The sequence below is a fragment of the Melospiza melodia genome, chromosome 2, assembly GCF_035770615.1.
Source record: "Melospiza melodia melodia isolate bMelMel2 chromosome 2, bMelMel2.pri, whole genome shotgun sequence".
Taxonomy (NCBI): Eukaryota; Metazoa; Chordata; class Aves; order Passeriformes; family Passerellidae; genus Melospiza; species Melospiza melodia.
This window is the reverse complement of record NC_086195.1, coordinates 102843694-102863130: the sequence shown is the minus strand read 5'-3', so window position 1 is coordinate 102863130 and position 19437 is coordinate 102843694. Positions and strand designations below refer to the sequence as shown.

Sequence of the window (19437 nt, the reverse complement as noted above, 5' to 3'; positions counted from 1 at the left end):
GATTTTATGCAGAAGGCTAAATATTTCACTGAACTCAGTATTAACAGTCAAACAATGCAGTCATATGTAATTAGGTATTTTCTAAGCAATTTTATACCACTTCACACAGCAAAGACTACTACAAGAAATAATAAAGCAATTTCATTTCAGAAAAGGGATAAAATATGCTTTTGCCCTACTAAGTTTCTCACGAAGAAGCTGAATACATAATAGTTTGCATCTACCGAAAAAGTATCGTTTTCTCTTTATCTGCCTTGGGTCATGCTGGCAATACTTTGGAACCCTTTGTATTTCTTAACAGCAATGTGGATTTACTGCCACTAGGTGTTACCCTTCCTCCACTTGTGAAGAAAACTGTGCTTCCCTGAATAAACCTGGCTCATCCGTGGGTGCACCGCCCAAAATGCAAAACAGGGGCCCATGGCGATGGAAGTATCTTTATAAACATGGAAATAACAAAAGCCTCCCCCGCAAAACCCCCCACAAACAAACAAAAGTCACAAAAGCCCCCCCCAACTCACTAAACTAATCCCCCCAAACCAACGTAAACTTCTCAAAATATTAAAAGAAGAAAAACTTGTATCCTGACAGGTTAAGACAGTGTCCCTGTAGCCAGTTCTGGTCAGCAGCTAATAGCAAACACTGAAATGGGACTGTCTTACCTGTAAGAGCTACTGCCCAGAATTGTCCCAACACTGCACAGTCAGAGATATTCAACTCCATGTTTATTGTCATAAAGCCTTGCCTGTTCACTGGACCATATTTCATATTTACCAGCCTTTATGGGGGCTGTATGCCTTACAGGAGGCATTCTGTGGCAGCCTTTAATGTTTCATGTACCAATATTTCGCTGTCTCCCACACAAAATAAGAATAAACCACTACGACTGTGTTACGCAACCCAGTGACTGACACATAAGTAAAAAATTGTTGATATATTTACCCACTGTAATACCCACAGACGAAGGCCAATCCTCCTCACTGAGAGAAACATTGCCAAATGAAAAGAGATGGGGAAATGGAGAAGAAATTAGATGAACATATTGTGAAAAGAGGAAAAATTTGTTGACGAAAGAAGTCACAATAACCAAAGCCTCGCAGCCAGGCAAGGCATAAAGCAGCAGTGAGATGCCCACAGAATATAATTTCTCTGAAGAGACATAGCTTCAAAACAGTTATTTCAGTGCTGGGCATGTTTTTAAGCCCAGAAAATGACATCTATCTCAGAGACAAACACTGCAAGCTGGGTCTTTGTCCAGGACTGTTGAACAGGCTGTATGAACAGTGTCTTGAGAAGGCTCCTTGCTCCCTTTTAGAAGGGGACTCTGGAGTCAGCTTCACACTGACAGAGAGAACAGGCAGTGGGATGTACTGGTTTGTGCCCTTAAAAAGAAACCTGGGACAGTGGGCCAAACACCTTATTGTGTCAGCTGTGCTCCTCACCATCCCTTTGATGTGCATGGCTTTGGACAGCCCAGGGCGCTGCACAGGAGCAGGTGGGTCCTTGTCAGCCGATCTCCCATGGGACAGAGGCAGGCAGAGCAGCTCAGAGGAGCCAGTGGCTGCAGGAGCAGCATAATTTACTCATCTCTGAAGCTTCTGAAAATATGCACTGGAAGAATCCATTAAGCTCAGGCCTTATGAAGTCTGGTCTCAAATCTAACAAAGCTCAAGACAAACAAAGTCAGGTCTAATGAATATGTTAGTGTTGTTTCATTTTTTTTCCTTAACCTGCATTGATACTCACCTAATGCCAGAAAAATGAAATAATTTTAATTAACAGATGAATTAAAGATCCCATTTTTTTAATATGGGCTAAGACTCACCTGCTGGTAGGTACAAAATCTTCCACTGCAAGTTCTGCTATGAATAAGCGCCTGCTCAAGCACTATATGATCTCATCCTCTGGGTGCACAGTTTAATCACAGTGCTCTCAATAGAGAGCCCACACTAGGGAAGTGGAGTTTAAAATACGAATCTGTGGGAGGCTCTTGAGGTGGCTTCTTGCTAAGTACGGCCGGGAGCAGGGTGATGTGGGGGGAGATGCCACATTAAGAGACCAAGAGGTAAAAGCAACTCCCTAAAACTGTCACCAGCAAACCACCACGTGAAAATTTCATGTGCTTTTACTCTGGTGAATTGACCCTGAAATAGTATACAGGAAGAAAACAAAAATTCTGTGTGTGGCAGTACATGTCATGTTATTTCCCCCCCTTTTTTTTCTCCAGCAACAAACTCAGGTGTTTAAATGGGTAGCAAAACAACGTAATTCAAGATTATTTAATTTCCTCCCTCATCTTTCAGAACTGTTTTAACCTCTCTTCTACTTCTCTCCAAAAAAAAAAAAAAAAAACCCAAACAAAAAAAACGAACAACCAAAACAAAAACCGAAATGAAACCAAAAAAAAAAAAAAAAAAAAAAAAAAAAAAAAAAAATGTCAGCAAAGCATCAGATTAACCTACTTTGCCATTCTACTCCCACAAATGAAAATACTTGGTCAAAACCCTGGTAACTGGATTTCCAACATGGAGAAAATAGTGGTCCACATCTTTCTACCATATTCTTAGTCTTGTTCAGATGAAACTCCTGTAAATTCTGAGTGTCCACTCCCCCCAGACCACAGTATCTCCCTGTCAGTTCTCCCCTGACACATTATTCCTTTTAACCACCCATTCCCTTTTCAAAACTTCTGTTTCTCAACTCCCCCTCTTCTTCCTCTTCTTCTCTTGAGCAAACTTATCTTGCTTCTCGAGAACTAACTTGCCTTTCCTTCCTTTCCCACTTCTCAATTTTTGAAGAGCTTCTAGCCCCTGCCTCTGCATCTTTTGATTTCTACTTCACCGACCACTGCAGAGAGGCACTTGCAGCAGGGCAGTCCGGAGAGGGCTTCGTTCCCCCCTACGAAAGAGAGCACTGACCATTGCCTTCACCCTCGTCGGGCATTCCCGTCCTCCGAGCTGCTCTCTCGAGGAAGGAAGCACACGTGAACTCCCACTGGAGAGCAGCTGAATGCACCGAGGCAGCAGCTCTTTACCGCTGCTTGCAGAGAGACAACGAGGCGCAGATTAAATTCAAGCAAAAGCCTGAAACAAATGCTTTCTACCAACGCATGTTAAATAGGCGCTTATGTTTCACGCAGATCCTGATGTACCTAATTAATCCTAATTAAATCTGAGCTGTAAGGGCACCTAAATACACAAATATGCACGCAGACACGAGGAGCTCGGCTCTCACGGTGAAGTGCCGCTTGTCAGGCAGCTGGAGGGGACCCCATCGGCGCCGAGGTGTCCCTCGCCACCAGGGTCTTCCCCCGGCCGCCGGGGCATCCCCTGGACGGCGGGGCATCCCTTGGACGGCGCTCCCGGCGCCTCCCGACGGTGCGATCCGTGCGTCTCCCTCCGGGAATGAGGATCGGGGGGCGATTTACGGAGACCTTCATGGGGGTGTCGCAAGCCCGGAACAGGCCGGGGAGCCGCGGGAGGAGAGAGCGGGCAGCACCGCAGGCTCGCGTTTTCTCCTGCCAAGGCGACAGGAGGGAGGGGACACGGTTATCTCGCCGGGGTTCTCATTTGGAGAGGGTTGTGACAAGCCTTAGGAGGATTAGCAGGGGCGCAGCACAGCGCCTTCGGGAGAGCAGCAGCGTCCCACCGCTTGCCCGCTCCTGCACTTCGGGGCAAACAGGGGGCTCGTCCTGCCTGCGGAGAACGAGACGTCTCGGAGAGGCCGAGGAGGGAGCCGGAGCCGGAGCCTCGCTCAGGGGGCAGGGGAGGCAGGAGAGAGGCGGGACCCCCAAGGTTTTACCCCCACTGGACACGCACCGCTGTGCTCGCCCACGGCGACGGGAGCCCGGCGGGCGCGCACCGGGCGGGGAGAGGGTCCCCGAGCAACCGGGGAAGGAGGACCGGGAAAGGAGGGGGGGAACGGGGGACGGACGACGACGGGGGACCCTGCGTCAGTGCAGGGCCGTCCCCTTCTCCTCCCCGTGCGCTCGGCTCTGCCTCCCGCCAGCCTCCCACGCCTCCCGCGAGGTGCGGCCGCGCTACATAAACACGGCCGTGCCGCCGGTGCCGGGGCTCTCCGTTCGCAGCCCGACGGAGGAGTTTGTCCGGCAGCGGGCAGAGGCGCGGCCGCGGAGAGCGCAGCGGCAGCGCGGCTCCGGCGCCAGACGGGGCGGGAGGCTGCGGCGGGCAGCAGCGGAGGGCTGCGCGCTCCCCCGAGGGCGGCGGCCCTGCCGTAGCCCAGGCGGCCGGAGGAAGAGGAGGAGGAGGAGGAAGGGCGTGGGCTCCGGCGGGCTCGCTCCGGTATGGCCCTGGCGGACAGCGCCCGCGGGCTGCCCAACGGCGGCGGCGTGTCGCCCGCGGCGGGGAGCGGGGCGCCGGGCAGCGGGGCGGCCGCGGCGGCGACGGGCGGCTGGGCTTCCTTCCCGGAGATCGTGGAGCTGAACGTGGGTGGGCAGGTGTACGTGACGCGGCGCTGCACCGTGGTCTCGGTGCGCGACTCGCTGCTCTGGCGCATGTTCTCGCAGCAGCAGCCCAGCGAGCTGCCCCGGGACAGCAAGGGTCGCTTCTTCCTCGACCGCGACGGCTTCCTCTTCCGCTACATCCTGGACTACCTGCGGGACCTGCAGCTGGTGCTGCCCGAGCACTTCCCCGAGCGCAGCCGCCTCCAGCGGGAGGCTGAGTACTTCCAGCTGCCCGACCTGGCTCGGCGCCTGGCGCAGACTCGGGCGGTCGCCGCCCGCCCCGCCGTCCTGCACCGCGACGGCTCCATCTGCGCCGAGGAGCCGCCGCCGCCGCTGCTCGGGTACCTGGAGGCCGAGCCGCTGGAAGGCGGCGGCGGGGCCGTGGCGTCCGCCCCGTCGCCCACGGCCAGCCGCAGCCCCTCGGGCGGGCCGCTGCTCACGCCCTCGCAGTCGCTGGACGGGGCGGGCGGGCGGCGCTCGGGCTACATCACCATCGGCTACCGGGGCTCCTACACCATCGGGCGGGAGGCGCAGGCCGATGCCAAATTCCGGCGGGTGGCCCGCATCACCGTCTGCGGCAAGACGGCTCTGGCCAAAGAGGTCTTCGGGGAGACCTTGAACGAGAGCCGCGACCCCGACCGCCCTCCCGAGCGCTACACCGCCCGCTACTACCTCAAGTTCAACTTCCTCGAGCAAGCCTTCGACCGGCTCTCCGAGGCCGGCTTCCGCATGGCCGCCTGCTCCTCCACCGGCACCTGCGCCTTCGCTCCCGAGCAGGGCGGCCCCGCCGATGACAAGATCTGGACCAGCTACACCGAGTACGTTTTCTGCCGGGACTGAGCGTCCGCCCGGCCCGTGGCGTGGGGACGAGACAGCCGGCCCTGCACGCCCTCGCACCTACGGTCCCCTCGCGTCCCGAAGGAAGGAGGATGTGAAGCGGGGCTGTGTCTCCCTGTGCTTTTCTCACCCCGGTTTCTGCCTCCGCGCACAAGCCCCGGCGCAGCCCCCAGCCCTCTTGGAGCACCTCCTGACGGCCCCGGGGCAGGAGGTCACCGTGTTGTGCCTCGGCTGTCGTGTCCCTGCTTGGCCATGTCCTGGCTCCCACCTTCACCCTCCCTCCTGCATCTCCCAGTAGCTGTGTTGGTAGCAAGGGAGGAGAGAAATATTGGGAGTAGCCAAATGCCAGTCCCACAAAAGCATGCATGTGCACCCAGTCTTTGTCCCTCTCCCCACACAGAGCTGAGGTATAGCTCTGGCAGGGTGGGGCGTTTTAAAAATCATCCAGGCAGGGGCTGAGAAGATTTGAAGTTGCTTTGAGCAACTTCTGTTGAAGATGGCATGACAAATGCCTGTCTTTTCCCATCCCAATACCCTTGTGAGAGAGTTTGCCTTGGTGGGCAGACCCCAAATTGTCCATTTTTAACTCCTCCCTTCTCCACCCATCAAAGCGATGCCTGTCTGTGAGGGACTGTCACATAGAAAGGAAGCCTGACTGTGAGGGGTTTGCACTGGCTCATACTTTATCTGTTGAGATGAGCAATTTTGCAGGAGGCATGCATGTGGCCCTTCACAAGTGGTTGCTCCCATCTCCCGTCTTTGCTCCCCATGTCTCCGAACTCCTCTCTGTTAAGCTGGACCAGGTCCTGCACAGCGAGCACGTAAGGCTGATGTGGAAGGACAGATTTGCTGGATAACCAACCATTTGAACAATGAAGTGTCCTCAGAGACATGTGTTTATTCCCTTGAGAGGTAAAACAAAGACACTTTGAAAAATTAAAGTGCTTGTGAATTGTAACTTCCATGGGTGGTCTGAAGTCCTTATAATTCTCTTGAAGTTACTGTCTCTAATATGGACAGAAATCTCCATGTGTATTTCCTTAAACACCCTCAAAATGATGGGAGTGAGGTGAAGCCAGGCTTGCCTGAGTAAAGGAAGGGCCTGGGTCTTGGGAAGCTGAAATCGTGTACATTGAATTAGTGCAAGATGTACATTATAACTGTCATCAAGAGCACCCTTGTTACTTTTTGTCGTGTTCCTGCTGTAAAACTCTGAAGCCAGCAGATGACAAAAATCACGTTTTAAAGAGCCATTTCCTTAGTTTCCATAGCAGTATTTTCTGGGCACTGACACTGTACCTCTTCCTTGACAAACTTAGTGCTTCTTAGAAAGGCTTGAGCCCTCTCCTCAGAAAAACAAGGATGATGCCAACTTTCTTCAGGGGAAATTACTTCTGAGCTGTATTTTGTTACTGCTGAGTAACAGTCTTTCCCAGAGGAGGCAGTCAGAGTCTGCATTGGAACAGATGATCTGAACCGCAGGTTTTACAGAGATTCAGCGGCTCTTTCTAATAAATTTCTTGAAGTCTGGAGTATAAAAGCACTTCCCTTTAAAAACCTAAACTTGATTTAAGAATGTGTATAGCCTGTTCAGACAGAAAAATATCCTAAATATACCTGAAGTGTTGAAGAATTTAGCAGTACATATTGAAGGCTTGAAGTTATGTTTTTAAAACTCTTGAACAATAATGCTAGTTCTAGGTCTAACTCCAAATTTAGAAATACTGCTGGCACCTGTATTCTAACCAAAGAATTTCACAGTAGGGCTTTTTTAAAAAACCCAAATTCCTTTGGAAACAGCTATAGCCACATTTCTATCGAGTTTCAGTGCTCAGTCTCTGTTCACTTGGTCTTTCATTAAGTGCACGCACAGCTACATAAAACTGAAAATAATTTGCATCACCATGGCTTCTTTTTTCTAATATTAGCAAGGTTGTATATCAACATGATTGAAGATGTGCATATGAAAGCACTGGATATTGTCCATTTGTAGATAGTTGTATTATGGAGTATTTTTAAAAAGATGGAAATGTAAACCTGCCAAATTAGATGAGCAATAAGATACAGTGAGAGGCCAGTACACCTGAGGATGGAATGAAGTCTGTTTGTCCTATGCCTTACTCTGAGATGACTTCTTTGTGCTTAACTTTCACCACAAGTGAAAAGACATTGGTCACCACAGCTACTAGGTCTTTACAGTGCCCTTCTCAAGAGTAATGACTGTCTTTTTCTAGTTTCTGTTAAGTAACTCTGAAGTATGTTTTTTAAGATTTTGTATAAAATCAGTTTTCAGTAAAGTGTTCAAATTTGCTCTAGATAGCTTTCTTTTTTTAAGAATCTGCTAGCTTACTAAATCCATCATAGGAGCTATGTATAGGGGCAGTTTTAAATTGACCTTGTGATTTAGTGTACATATATATACAGTATATAAACATTTTACACTAATCATTTAGTTTTTTTAACAGTTTTAGTGCTACAGGATTTCATAATGTATCTAGCTGAGCATTTTCACATTATGTTATGTACATAACATGGTAATGTTTTACTGGTTTCTTATACCTGTTTCAATGGAAAAAACTGAATATGAGTATCATCAGCTTGTAGAACTGAAATTGATGACATATTTGCTTGAATGTGAATCTTCTAGGTGGCTGAATGCATCTCTAAAACAAAGATTGCCTGTCTTTTGATTAATTGTTGCCTATCCCTTTCCTGGCAGACGACCCAGTAATTCTTACTTTTTACGTAAAAATGGATGTAATATGAACAGGATTTTTTTCTAGTCTTTGTGCTAAAAAATTTTAAGTGTTATTAGTGTTAAGAAATGGGCCTTTAATTTACTGATAACTCATTATCAGTATCATCAGCAGGCTTAAAATGATGGTGCCATAAATATAACAGTCATTTGATGCTTTGCCACAGAAGATGACACTTTTCTGAACCATTACTTAGTAATGGCAGTAAACTTTTTAAAAGGAAAAATGCTCAAGGCAAAGTCAATGAGTTTTACTTGTCTGTTCTATTGAGAGCTTGAAGAATGGATAAACACAACGACTCTGCTGACTTGTTGACATGAAAACATACAAAAATATAAAGGCACAATACTGGAGTCCTGTCTACGTTTTGTAGCTGTTGCTGTTCACAGTTCATGTACTTATGGATGAATGCAGTAGCATTTACAAGTGCTATTAAAAAATCCACAAGGGCAGTCTTTCTTTTAATTAGAAGTTAAGGCATAGGTCTTTTCAGTGATGCATATCATGAAGGGTGATTTTGCATATGTTTGATAGGATGTTTATATTTTTATACATGTAGATAATGAGCCACTTATTCATTCTTATTTTCACATGTATAGCATTGAAAATAAAGATCCTCCTAGGACAAAGTTGCATACCAAATTAAATTTTTGTTCTTTAAATATTAACTCAGTTGTGTGGTTTATGATGTTCTTTTTATTCTCTGTGCAGATATTGTTAGCTTTGTTCTCCCACAGTATCATATTCATAACCTCAGCAAAGACTCCAAACTAAAAAAGCAGAAAAACAAAGAAAATTATGTATACAGAGACCTCTAGTAACACCCATGGCAAGATAAACAGAAATGCATAGTACTCAGACTGCATCATTTCCTTTTAAGCATCAGAGAGAATTTTTGTAGTACTGGTCAGCCAATCCTCAGGAAGAAATAGTGATTGAACAGCTTAATTTGGATAGCACTGAGGAATTGTAGAAGTCAAATGTTGATGTTTTTTATGAAGCTAGAGAATAATAACATGAGATACAGTGCTCATTTAATGAAAGAAACATTTCTACCTAAGGTAATACATGATCTGAGAGAATTGCATCTAGAATTTTTAATTAGCTACCCTGTGGTATCTAGCAAACTCTTCTAAACTTGTGGTCAGCTTCATAGAAAATTAGTAGTGACTTGTTAGTATAATCCACATGTGAAGTGCCTGTACATTTAATAGTTCTTTCTTGGGTATCATGGTTATACTACAAAGGAACCAGCTGAAGGAAGTTTAATCAACTGTTTAATTTGACATCTTGATAGTATTTGAGTGCTTTGTTATCATGCGATCATGTAAGAAAGGAGGTCATTCTATGAGCAACAAAACTGCATCTGAAGGCCTCATTTTCTTTGTCCTACTCCTTCTGCTCATCCCTGCCAATTTTGTTCAATCTCTAGTTGAAAAAGGAGGCACATTCCTTGACAGAGCCACCTTCTGCTAGGCTGAAGGTTACGGCTGAATTTTGGCTTTGGCCCCCCCGTGAACTACAGATTTTCTCTTTCCTTTCCCTTACCCCAGCATCAGTATTCATAGAATTTGTAAGAATGTAACAGCTGTGAGGTTTTTCAGTTCTTTTGATTGTGTTTAAATTACCCATCAACTCAGAAGTTAAGCGGGACAGATATCCACCCAAATGGACAATGCAAATGCCATGAGCCTTATTTCAGTAGGAAACAAGGCTGACAGAATAGTGTGATTTATACCTGCCACTCTCTATATAGTCTGAGTGTACTAAATGCCTAAATCCCTATATAGTGTGAAGGCGGACGGTCACTCTTACTTTTGCAGCTCTGGACAGTCAGTCAAACTAATGGGTATGCTAGAATGTGTTAAAAATACTTACAGACTCCTAATTTCTGCAGCGTTTCCAAGGCTGAATCAAATCTGAGCAGGAAAACATTTTCTGAAGATATGATTTGCCTCAGGGCAGGGTTGTTTTTTGTTCTTTTTTTTTTTTTGTAAGAACCCTTCAGTATAGTTTTCAATGAAATATTCGTGCTAATGTGTTATTTATTTAGAAAGTACTTAGTTTTATGAAACCGAATGCTAATTTTGTTTTTCATTAAAATGAGCGGCATGTGTTTTTCCCCTGCTGCTAAACAAAACTCCTGTGTATGACTGCTGAAGTAGTAATGCCACCATTGCAAATAGTCTGTTGGAAATATGCAGAACAACTGCTGTGACAGTCAAAACCATAGCTGGTCAAATTATCACATTTCTTCACATTTTACTCTCCACTGTGCTCAAACTGGAATAAAATTAAGCTCTGTTACACGTTTCTTGCTTTGCAAGTTTTTTAACACACACTATGGAGCTTTTGATACTTCTGTCAAAGTTGTGGGCAACTGTGAGTCAGGGATTTGAAGTAGGTCTGTTTCCCTGTGAGGAAATAAAGGCTAGGAAATATTCTTGCACAAAGTGGGAGCAGCTTCAGGTAATTTGGGAAAAATTCTTGGTATCACAGGAAATCAAAGATATTTTTCTGTATAATCCAAGTAATACACACTCACACATTACACCCATCATGCAAACCCAACCTGCCCTGGAAAGCTAAAGTCCTTCATGACATTTACTTGTTCTAGGTTTTATTTGGTATCATCCGGGTGAAGGAAATTATTTTGTTTTTCTCCTTCAAAAAAGCTCAGTGTTTAGCAGCTGGGAAGTGACAATGTTAGCTGTACACCTTGCTTCCAGTTAACATTTCATCATCCTTTTTGTTTCAACATAATGCAAAAGGTAGAGAAGTTCACATGGAAGCATATAGGAATCAGAATCATGGAGTCACTAGGATTAGAATGCTTAGCTCCATGTAGCCTCTGACTTACCATTTGCAACTTAACAATTTTCTCAACCTGGAACTTAAGTAAGTGTGGATTCATTGAAGTTCAGCCAAAGAAATTGAGACCAGAATATCTAGATTGTGATGATGAAAACAGGTCCATTGATAAAGATCATGTGATCTATGTTTTTAATTTGTAATTTTGAGGTAAAGACAGAGCCTTGGTTAATTTATTAAGGAGCAGGCTGTTATTAAAAACAAAATAAAATGAGGGAACAATCCTCCAATCCTCTCCCACATTCTTGAGGAGAGAATGCAGTGCTGGTGTGATGAGAACAACCTTCTTGATTTCAGAGATAACTGAAATAACCCACAATGTTGCCATCTCAATTCTGTCTGTTTTTCTGGTCTTGGCTGAACTTTAAGGTCACACCCACCCTTAATAAGTGGTCCTTTAGAAAAGCATATATTCATAACTATGTAAACTTCCACTTCCATAAATTTGGATAGAGTTTGGTTGTTTTGACTCATATTTTCCAAATAGCTTAGTGACAATCTTTGTCCTCATATTACAGCAAAGCCTGTGATTATTAGAAGCCTGAAGTTAGTTTTTCCCTTTAAAAGGGCAGAGACTGTACAAAGAATGACTCTTTTTTTTTTTTTTTTTTTTTTTTTTTTTTGGAAAGGGTACAAATGGTGCACTTTCCCCTCCAAATTTGTAGTCTTGTACAAACCCTTCTAATTTTCCCCACCTTGTAAAATTCATTTCCACATCTTTCTATGGCTGACAGCTCAAGGCATGAATATTTCTGAAAGCTGCAAGCACCAGGAGGTCTTGCAGTGATTCCCAGTTGTTCCATAGCAATCCCTTCCTGCTGTGGTCCCTTGTGCAGTCAGAACAAGCTGGGTGGGCAGCTGAGCCCCAGGATTACCCAGTGGCCCTGACCACAGCTTCTCCCTGTGCCTCACTTCCTTCCTGGCCACGACCAAGGTAGCACAGCAGTCCCTGAGCCAGCACAGTCCTGCTGCTGGTGCCTTGTGTGAATAAAGGGGCAGCATTTGTATTCTGGTGCACTCCATGCAGCCCAACAGCCACGAATTGGCACCTCTTCTCCAGGAGATTTCTGACCCACTTATTTCCAGGGTTTGCTTTCACAGTCTGCACTTTATCTGCTCTCTCAATGTGTGGTTGGAATATGGGAAAGGTTCAGCTGTTTACAGTAGTCTGTCTAATAGCTTATCTGCCATGGCACTAAAGGGACAATGAGGACAACTCACTTAAAAAAGAGTTTTACAGTTGTTTAAAATTTTATGGCCTAAATAAACCATGGAAAGTGCTGCATAAACTATAATAACCCTGGGTAAAGGCACCTTTTCTGTTTAAGGTGAGAATGATAATTTAATCTGCTTTGCTGGAGCACTAGCATTTATCCTCTTGGACTTGTTTGTATCATTCCAGAGGCTGAAGAGCACTCACCTGCAGGTAACTGGGCCAAACAGTCCAATTTCTTTAGAAAATGTTAGATTAAGAGTATATGTATACAAATGCACCAGTGTTTCTTTTTCTAGAAGAGAAGTTTCAGCTTGACAAATATCAGATTGGATGTTTTCCAACACATCACCTCCTAGGGTTTGAGGACAGAAAGAAATGTCCAGATCATATGGTCTGCCATTCTACATAGCATACACTGTAGGGCTGCCCCTAACAGAGTCTTTCAGTCAGGCAGTGAAATTTCTTGGGCTGTCATCTAACTTCATGGATGATACTGCTTGTGCACAAGAAGACATCACAGTGCCTGGTTAATTGTTAGGCTGTGAATGCCACCAGCTTTGGCTTTCACCCAGAAGGGTCTGCAATGTCTTCTTCATTGACATCCTGAGGCTGTAGCGAGTGTTCTGCAGGAGGGTATGTACAGAAGTAGCTCCCCTGATCAAGACCTGGGGATGAACTGTCCTGTGGTGTCCTTTGGTTCCCTGCCACTTGTCCCTGTAACCAGTTTTTCGTTGGCACTGCTGACGTGGTCGTGGAGTGGACCAGTTCAGGGAGCTGGTGCAGATGGAAAACTTAGAACAAGGGAACAGGAGAAAGCAGGCTTATTTTCAGCTGGATCAGCTCCCAGAATGGCTCACAGCAAAATGGAGTTATTAGTGTTGGGCGAAGGAGCCTGATATCTAAACAGAATGAGCTCCTGTGGTCTGTCAGTAAGGCATGTTTTTCACTCCTTTAGTCATCTCCTGTCTCTTCTCTAAATCCCTTTCAATTTATCAATGTCTTTTGAACTTCTCATTTCAGATGCTTCTCATTCTAATAAGGGAATTCACAAAAAAAATGTAACATTGTCCTAGCCTCTGTTTTTTTTCCATTAATTTCTTCAGGGTTTGAATTAGCAGACTTAGGGGTTTAAGTGTCTCTGGAGTTTATGTCCAGTAAACAATGACTGCAAGCACCTGTATTATGTCTCCAGAATTCTATCCCAATTATCAGTCAAAATGCATGGGAGTGCCTAAGATGTTTGCTTATTAAACATTATGCCACAGTTTAACTTGAAACAACCAAGGCACAAAGCCCAGTAAAAGTGGATCTATTTCCTCCACATCAGCATTGATGGACATCACTGTGACATGAATGCTCGGTATCATTTTCCCTGGTTATTACATTGGATAGGTTGTTTTCCAGCCACATGAATGGATGGCTAAGCATTGACTGACAGGTTGGCAGGCCTGAAGTTTCTAAATTACCCAGTTTTCTTTTAACCATAGTCCAAACAGTCCATGGGTATTTTTCCAGTCCTTTGGAGCTTCTGCAGGGATCTGAGACTTTTGAGAAAGCTGCATTAGTAAATACAGAGGCTTGTAAACATAGCGGATATAAATTGGCCAGACCTGATTGAAAAAAATACTTGTTGCTCATATTTTTTTGATTAGGTTTGGAAGGGAAATTGATCATTATTCCTAACAGACCTGAACAGCAAAATGTTTATACTTCTCCTGAGCTAACGAGCAAAAAAATTCAGTCTAATAATGAATCTGTACAATTTTTCACATTGTTCCAAATAAAATTAAATAATTTCATTTGTAATCATGCTGACTACTACTTTCTTTGTGTTCTTTTTTCTTACCTTATTAAGTTTATACAATGCAGTTAGTACAGTATTTGCAATTTATAGCTTTGATTTATACAGATTGGTATAGCCTTCTCTTTCCATTTTAGACTTTATATCTATGACTTTTTAATAGCAGCTCTCTGGATCCTGTCCCAGGATATACTGGATGACTCTTACCTCCTGTTGATCTCAACAAAATGTGCTGTCACTACAGGATGCTAATGTGAACTTAAACTAAAAGAGCATTCTCTTTTTTACTTTCAGGACTTTGCCTGTGCAGTTATTTGCTGAACTTGTAACCTAGGATTTAGAAATTCAGTATTTTTAAAGGTGTCTTAATATGCAGCTAGTGTGAATTTATACCATCATGTTACTTTGTGTTTTGACTGTTTAATCTCTTACTATCTGTTCTGGTATATGTACAAAGAATACCTAGATGGATACCAGAGGAGTAGTGTCTAAGATTTTAGCACTCTTTCAATACATTTAGAAGTTGCTTCTTCTTTAAATACTGTTATTCCTAAACTCCATTTACAGAGTTACCTAAGAACATTACTGATACACATTTTGGAGTATTACACACATGGCACACAGGTCATTCCTTTGTTCTGTCTTGGACTTGCACTCACTGGAGTCAATATTTTCTTTTTTCTGAGGCCCTGCTTCCAGTATGTATGAACTGGTACAGAATCAGATGGGCAGCATGAAATTCAGCTGTGGTGAAGGCTTGTGGCCAAGAAAGAGTGCCATCACTGACAACCTCTCAGCTCCTGGAGGCTACACACTTTGCCTACCCACCCCACAAATTCATGGTGTGTGAAGGCTCATTCTGTGTGAATAAACAACAAACACTTAACATTAAAAGCAAGAGGTTGTAGTAGCTGTTCTCTTACATTGTTTTCATCAGGTTACTCTTCAAAAGAAGGCCCCATTGTAATTTTAAACCTGATCTTGGCTATAATTCCCTCACTGTAACTATACAGTTGTGATCTCCTTTTCTCCCTTGATATTGTCTTAAATAATTTCCAATTTTTCATTTGCAGCATTAAATTACAGGGAATTAGAGCAAGAAATGTTTCTTCAAATTATCATCCTTAGACAAAAAGAAATTTTAATCTTAATTTTGATAGCAGCAAAGGGAAATAAAAAAGTCACTGTCTGAAATCAGCAAGTAGCTCTCCCTATATTGAATACCAGAAGAGGTAGTTCTGAATAAACTGGTTTCAATCAAGCAAGAAACTTTTCCTCTGATCAGAGCATCTCTCTTCTGGAACAGCAGTCACTTAATACTGAATGTTTTCCTCAAGATAAAGCATACATCCCACAGACATTTCTCAAGAACAGGACAATAATTTCAGAATAAGAAAATAATAAGAATCCCAGTAAAGCCTATAGAGCATTTCAGAGTAAACCCATTTTTAAGTTTGTGGTAAAGCATGCTGTTGTAGGGGGATAGAATATAAGTAAATAAAGGTAGTAGAGAAAGTAATCTTATGCCCTAGAGAGTTGCAGCTGAGCTAATTATTAAATATTAGGGGCAGGCCTGACTTTAACAGGCCGCAGCTGTAGCCAAAAAGAAGGGTGTTATAAAAGAGTGGATTGGTTGGCTGAGGGAGCCAGAGTCAGTTTGCTACTGCGGGGACAAGGAAGAGTCAGTGCTTGGAGGAGCTGTCTGTGAGAAGCATCATGGAGGTATGAAACTCTTGCACTAAGGAGACAACAATATGAAACCTTTGCAATATAATGACAACACAGTGTGAGTTTAATAAGGAATTGTATGCTGTAACTGTGAAAAGGCAATAAGCTTTGCTGATTTGTCTTCTCTAAGAAAAGGTCATGAGAAAAAATACATTTTGAATGTTCTTCTGGTTTTTGTATGAAGAAAAACCTACAAAGTAGTAATGTTTTTATATGTAAGAAGAGCTTGTGGTTTAGGATAAAAGGGCGGACTAGAAAGGGTGGCACTGTTGTGGGTGTTTGCTACCAGAGCAGGAGGAGGAAGTGCATGAGGCCTGGAAACAGCCTCCAAGTCCCAGGCACTGGTTCTTGGCAGGGGATTTTTCTACCCTGGCATCTGCTGGAGAAGCCACACAGTCCAGAGAAGAAAAAAAAGTCCAGAAGGTTCCTGGAAAGCTCTGATGACAACTTCTTGTCCCAGGTAGTGGAGGATCCTACAAGGAATGCTGTGCTGCTTAAGTTCATACTAACCAACAGGGAAGGCCTTGGAGATGTTAAGGTTGGGAGCAGCCTTAGCTGTTGTGACCATGTGTGGAATTCAGTCTTGAGTGAGGAGGAAGCAGGGCAGCAAGTAAGATTTCCACTGTGGATTGCAGGAGAGCTGACTATAGCCTCTTCAGGGATCTTCTTGGAAGAATCCCATAGAAATAGGCCTTGCAGGGAATGTTGATGTCTAGAGATCACCTCCTCCAGGCTCAAGAAAAATGCATCCTGATGAGCAAGAAGTTGGGCAATGGGGCAAGAGACCTGCATGGATGAACAGGGAGCTCCTGTCATCACTCAAGTGTAAGCAGAAAACACACAGGAGATGGAAACATCTTTGGAATGAATATCGAGAGGTTGTCAGGTTAAGTAGAAATGAGACAAGGAAGACCAAGTCCATCTGGAATTAAATCCAGCCAAGGATGTCAAGGACAACAAGAAGGGCTTTTTCAAATACATCACTGACAACTAAGGATAATGTGGTTACAAAATGGAGAGGGGGCCCTGGTAACAGAGGGTGCAGGGAAAGCAGAGCAACTGAACTCAGCCTTGGCATCCATCTTCACTGGCTAGACCAGCCCTCAGGAATCACTGGCCCTGGAGACCAGGGTCAAGCAATGTTGAAAGACTTTCCCGTGGTCAAGGAGGTTTGGTTTGGAGAACACCTAGGCAAAACAGACATCCACAAGTCCGTAAGTCCTGACAGGACACATCCACGAAAGCTGAGAGAGCTGGCAGATACCATAGCAAAGTCACTCATGATCATCTTTGGCAGGTCATGGTAATCAGGAGAAGTGCCTGAGGACTGGAAGAAAGTAAATGTCACTCCAGTCTTCACAAGGCTCTCTTTGGGTATGGGACAGCAACAAAGAGGATGAACTTTGGTGATGGAGTGCAGAGAAATGGTTTCCACAGAATGTCATCTTTATCCTTTTTGCTGAACTCCATCTTCATCTTGCATTCATCTCCATGTAGGAAGTGTGTCCGGACATGTTTATTCTGAAGCCTAGGTTTAAAACCCACTCTGGATATAGTGGAGGCTAGGCCTCAGCTTAAAGAAAGGTGCTTTTGAGAAAGGTAGATTGCAAAGACTTCCTTGAATAGTCTATGCTGCTGAAGTGTTAAAGCATGAAGGGTATAAGAATAAGAATAAATAACACTGAGTTATGCTGGAGCTGCAAAACCAGGCATGGATTGAACATACCTGTAAAACAGGCATGTTTGTGTAGCAGGTTGTTACTTCTGGCCTGTTTCTGTTGAAAATGTTGCTACCAGGACAGGGAAAGTAAATTGATATTAACCTAACAGTGTTCTGAGCCAACTGTTCCATAGTTAAGTGCTCTACATGTGAGGCATGTAAAAAAGTGCTGGTGACACAAAGATACTCAGTGAGAGCTGTGTCTTTGTTCAGCTGAAGAAGTGGAGGTTGCACTGGGTTTGTTGCTAAGTTAGAGCAATAGCAACTACTGCTCTAGGCAAATGGCTTTCTAGAATTAGAAGCCATTACTGTCTGAAGTGACAGATTTAGAAAATGTCTCTACATGAATAATTAGCTCACCTAGCAAAGCTGCAGCTACCTGATAGTAAATTTTTTTCCCCACTTTTGAGCATATTTTATTTCTCTAAATGGTCATTACTGGTAGTTTATTCCATTTGACAAGTAGTAGATGAAGGTGTTCTCACAGATTGCAACAATCTGCATGTTTTCATTTTTTATAGCTTCTCCAAGGATGTAATTGAGACCCTGAAGAGCTTTAGCTCTTTATACTACTGGAAGCCACACTCAACAGCTTTTTGCAAATTTCCAGTTTGAAGAACTGATGAGTAATTATTCAAGTGTTTATATGGATGAAAAAAAAAATCTTCCTGTAAAGAATACTTTGCTACAGTCTTTAGTTCTCTCTTCTCTGTTTCATTTGCCCTTTCTTCAGCTCAAAAAAATATTGTTTCATATAGTAGTATATCTTTCTGAAGTAGCTGAAAAGGAACTGGACCTGTCTTGTCAGTCAAATACTGCACTAAATTCTCTTTTCCATAATGCATGCAGTTTTCCTTCATTTATTGAAGAAAATACCTTTTTTTTTTTTTTTAATATATTGCTGCCCTACAGTTGCTGGGGATCACATATCATTCTGAATGTGTCTGGCCCACCATTAGTTTTTGCAATTGAACTAAAAATCTGCCAAGTTGTGTCATAACACAGTAATGGAAATAGTAGAGATGACTTACTCCACATGTATTGTCTGAAGATTGGTATGACCAACTGCAAGTAAATGGGAAAAGGATTGGTAGTTGATATCTCTAATTTAATCTTTGGCATCTCGATGAGTCATTTTAAGATTAAAATTGTTTTCATTATACTTTCTGCATGAAAGACCAAAATAATCTGTATTTTTAATAGACTTTATTCAGGAAAGCACTGACAAAAAATACTAGAGTACTTTTAATATTTGTTTCTACATCAAACATGCTGAGATGAGGCTTAAAAGCTCACCTGAGAATTCACATTTGGTTCATTGCTGTTAGTAAAAGCTGTAATTATCTGTATCTTTTGGAAATACTTAAAATGAAACACAACCTAATTCTCAGTTATAGAACAATGTAGTACAACAGAGACATGATAATCTATTTTTTTCATTATAAGATGCAGGTGTGTAACCAGGAAGAACAGAAACACAATTATTTCTTTGTAAACCTTTACAGTACATAAACATCTACTGGAGCATTAAAAATCCGAATTTATTCTGGCTTTTTAACAGCAGAACCATTCTGTTGTATAGGTAGGCAAAGAGCTTGACTTTCTGAGATAGTTTCACTCTGAGAGTCCTGTTTTCTCTTCTTTAATTATCAGTAACATCACTGCCCAGTGATCTTTGTGGGGGCTTAGGGTTAACCTAATTGCCTTCCCCTTCAGTCCTGACAGCTTTAGTGGAGCCAACATTTCCAGCAGAGTCCCTGGGGCCTTGCTGCTGCTGAGTGTGATTCTGCATTCTCTGCATTCCAGAGCCCTGTACCCTAGAGCAGCATTCACCAACCACACTGCAGGGCTGGGCACAGTGAACTCTGATCCCAGCAGAGACTGAGCCTAGACTGGGGTAGGACAGTCTGGGCTGGCAGTGACCTGATTAGGAGCTGTAGGACTGAGAGGTACCACAGAGTTTTCATTAACATCCCTAGCCTTAGGTTGAGGACATTGAGGTTTTTGCTTGGATTTGTTTTATTTAAATATTAAAGCAACCACACA

General features: G+C 43.7%; 1 protein-coding gene across 1 annotated transcript; it reads left to right on the top strand.

Annotated features, from left to right (window-relative positions):
* Positions 1-4000: 4000 nt before the first annotated feature.
* KCTD12 (potassium channel tetramerization domain containing 12) lies at positions 4001-10369 on the top strand. The gene has a single exon (XM_063149469.1). The coding sequence runs from the start codon at positions 4304-4306 to the stop codon at positions 5300-5302; it is 999 nt and encodes a 332-aa protein (XP_063005539.1). The 5' UTR covers positions 4001-4303; the 3' UTR covers positions 5303-10369.
* Positions 10370-19437: the final 9068 nt, after the last annotated feature.

Coding starts and splice junctions, on each gene's coding strand:
- KCTD12 (XM_063149469.1), top strand. CDS start 4,304: ATGGCCCTGGCGGACAGCGCCCGCGGGCTGCCCAACGGCGGCGGCGTG.